Source organism: Cryptomeria japonica, chromosome 2 (assembly GCF_030272615.1).
Source record: "Cryptomeria japonica chromosome 2, Sugi_1.0, whole genome shotgun sequence".
In the NCBI taxonomy this organism is placed as follows: Eukaryota; Viridiplantae; Streptophyta; class Pinopsida; order Cupressales; family Cupressaceae; genus Cryptomeria; species Cryptomeria japonica.
In genome coordinates this window covers 423,656,549-423,659,616 of record NC_081406.1, presented here as the reverse complement: position 1 = coordinate 423,659,616, position 3,068 = coordinate 423,656,549, and the positions used below count along the sequence as shown (strand labels likewise).

The window sequence follows — 3,068 nt, the reverse complement described above, 5'->3', positions numbered from 1 at the left end:
CTGTTGTTCGAGTTTCCAGCACAACATCTAAGTGAGACCAATAAAGTTAAAACGTCTTCAAAAGCTTAAGGAAATGGACGTCAAATTAATTTTTTTAATAACTAGAAAAAATAAAAAACTCATTACACTACAATGAAGGAGAGAGGGCTAGCCCTACTATTCTATGACTGCTAGAACGATAGCGCTACCTTCCCTCCCATCGAGAACTTCTGTACTAATAATCACTAACATTTGACAAAAACTTAGCCAACTTATTATTAATTGATTCTGAATTTCATTTTAGAAGGTAAAAGGGCATAAATTAAATTGAGGGTAGTGACAATTAAGTGGAAACTTTGGGCAGGCAGTCAGGAGGGGAGAGCAAGTTAAAACCGCTGTTGTTCGAGTTTCCAGCAGAACATCTCGAGAGGCTCGTCCGTACATCATAATGGAAGCTTGAATAAAGCTGCAGCTTAGTCAAATGGTGAGTTGGTCTCTAAAGCACATGTAATTTACGCACGATTCGATTGGGTGTTTTTCAAAGTTGCGATTGAAGAATGGGTATGTACAGGCAACGCCATTGGTGGTAGGGTTAGCAGTAGCCGCAGCTGCGCTAGCAGGGCGATACGGCATCCACGCTTGGCACGCTTTCAAGACTCGCCCTGTCACTCGCAAATTCTATGAGGGCGGATTTCAGCAAACCATGAGCAGGAGAGAAGCTGCCCTCATTCTCGGAGTAAGGTATTTTCTTTCCTTCATTTTCTTATGCTTGGACTCAGTTATTTTTCTTTTTTCAAACCCGGATTTCTACTATAGCATAAATACCTCTTATGACATAAACACCTCTGCCTTAACAGAGAAAGTGTCAGCGCGGATAAAGTGAAGGAGGCGCATAGAAAGGTGATGGTAGCGAACCATCCAGATGCCGGTGGCAGTGATTACCTTGCCGCAAAAGTCAATGAAGCCAAAGACGTACTGCTAGGAAAAACTAAAAATACTGGCTCGGCTTTTTAGTACACAATTCATTTTTATACAAATCATACAAGGGGACTTGGCTTTTTGGTACACAATTCGTTTTTATACGTATCATACAAGGGGACTTAGCTTTTGCTTCCAATTACAGAACTCAAATTTTGGGCCATCAGTCATTGTTGTATCATGGTATATAATCTTGTACAATGGGGATTTTATATCATTTGTTTCCAAAAGCAACTTTGGGTCCAGCCTATTCAATAAACTATCGGCCAATCTATGGATTTTATCTTTTGTTATTTCATGCTGCACACTATTTTATTACTCCAGTGTGACAAAATTGAAACTTTTACATACGAGTGTGATGCATCGATTATCCATATATACAATTCTCAATAGGAGGGCACAATAGACTGTGATCAATATTTTTGCTTTTGTTTTTATATTATCGTACGCTTGTCTGCCAAGTTGTGGGTTGCCTCATTATAGTGTACGGATTTGAACTTGTCTGTCCTTTTATCAATGCATCTCTATACCATTGTATCACAACTCCTTGGGCAACTGAAATTTCTAGATATTGAGAAAACACTCTTCGACAGGGTCCGAGTCTCTCCTGCCATTTGCTTGGGAAATGGCATTATGGTTTTAACTTTTATTCATCCTCCTTTTTCAAACTTTTCCTTGCTTCTGTTGGGTATATTTGCTATGCCTGAAGACTTTGGGTTTTCAGTCTCTGCTTTGTTAGTTTTATTGTTTCAAAATGTTGTTTATAACTAGGTAAGAGGGTTCGGATTGCCCTAAGGCAACATCCGAACCCATATAGGACTGGGTCCTATCCTAAAAGGGTGACGTGCCCCCAAGATAGGACCAGCCCCATAACTCCACGCCTCATATGTACCACGCCACACTAAATTAACTTGGCACCAAAATGCATATATTCTATCAAGGCCGACTTGGGGTTATATGGGTTAAATGCTCATATAAATAAAGATCAATTGCAAAACACAAATCACACATTCATTATTCATTTGATCTTATGCGAAATATATGTCTGCCAGTTGCGAGTTAAGGAGGAAGAAATATATGTCTGCCATTGCGAGTTAAGGAGGAATAATCACATGTCTGCCATTACAAGCTAAAGGAAGTATATTGGATCTGCCATCACAGCGAAATACCTCAGTTACATCAGCGAACTACTTCTGCCAATTAAAGTGTGAAATTCATTCATGTGAAGAGCGAACTGGTGTGAAGGAGGGCAAACTGAAGTTGTAGTCAATCAAAGAACATACTTCATACATTACCAACCTAGGGTTTGGACCTGATTGCTGTTTGAAGGGTTAAAGGTGCAGATGTGACTCCTTGATGCTTGTGAAAGTACAGTCTTGTGGAAGACATTATCAAACACCTTCAAGTACTTGAGATAAGTGTTGTAACCCTCATATGAACATAATTCATAATCAGATCTGAGGATCTTTTGGCTGGGTTTTTTCTCCTAGGAGGTTTTCCCAGGGTAACCTTGTCTTGTGTTTATTTGTTCCTTTCTTTGTTATGTGTAAATTTGGAAAATAACAAACCCTTCATCTAATCAATTTAATTAATAATTAAATTCTGATTTTCTGAGTTTAGATTAATTTGAAAGTGCTAAAAATAACATGGTATCAGAGCCAAGTTGTAATCAGATCTAGCATCCTATAGCCTAGATCTTGCACCTTCTTGCTGTCGTATAATGATGACAGGTTCCAGGATTGAGGAAAGTTTGAAAAGGTTTTGTGATCAAAGGTTTAGCATGGTCACATCTTGATCCAGCATGCTTGAAGATTCGACTCTTCAGCGTCATTCAAGCTAAGTTTTTTTGAGTCATTGCATTATTGAGTGCAAGATATATTATACTTAGCTTATCCAAAGGATTGAAGTATTATTGTTTGGCTGACCTAGTTCTAGGTCGTATTGATTTTATGATTCTAATTGCCTTAGTTGGAAGACTTATCTAATATAGATATCATCATGATTTGCATATTTTTTTTGGGAACTAGAAGGTATTCTAAATTTCTGTTTGAGTATTGCAAGGTATTATAGATCGAATCTTCGTTAATACCTTGATTGGAATCAGGAATGTC

The 3,068-nt window shown here is 38.2% G+C and overlaps 1 protein-coding gene across 1 annotated transcript; it reads left to right on the top strand.

The window, feature by feature from the left end:
* The first annotated feature begins 283 nt into the window (after positions 1–283).
* LOC131062011 (mitochondrial import inner membrane translocase subunit TIM14-1) lies at positions 284–1,250 on the top strand. The gene is made up of 3 exons (XM_057995865.2): positions 284–463; positions 551–720; positions 837–1,250. Exons 1-3 carry the CDS (start codon positions 461–463, stop codon positions 991–993), a joined length of 330 nt encoding a protein of 109 aa, XP_057851848.1. The 5' UTR covers positions 284–460; the 3' UTR covers positions 994–1,250.
* The last annotated feature ends 1,818 nt before the right edge of the window (positions 1,251–3,068 follow it).

Coding starts and splice junctions, on each gene's coding strand:
- LOC131062011 (XM_057995865.2), top strand. Junction 721..836: donor GCCCTCATTCTCGGAGTAAG/GTATTTTCTTTC, acceptor CTGCCTTAACAG/AGAAAGTGTCAGCGCGGATA.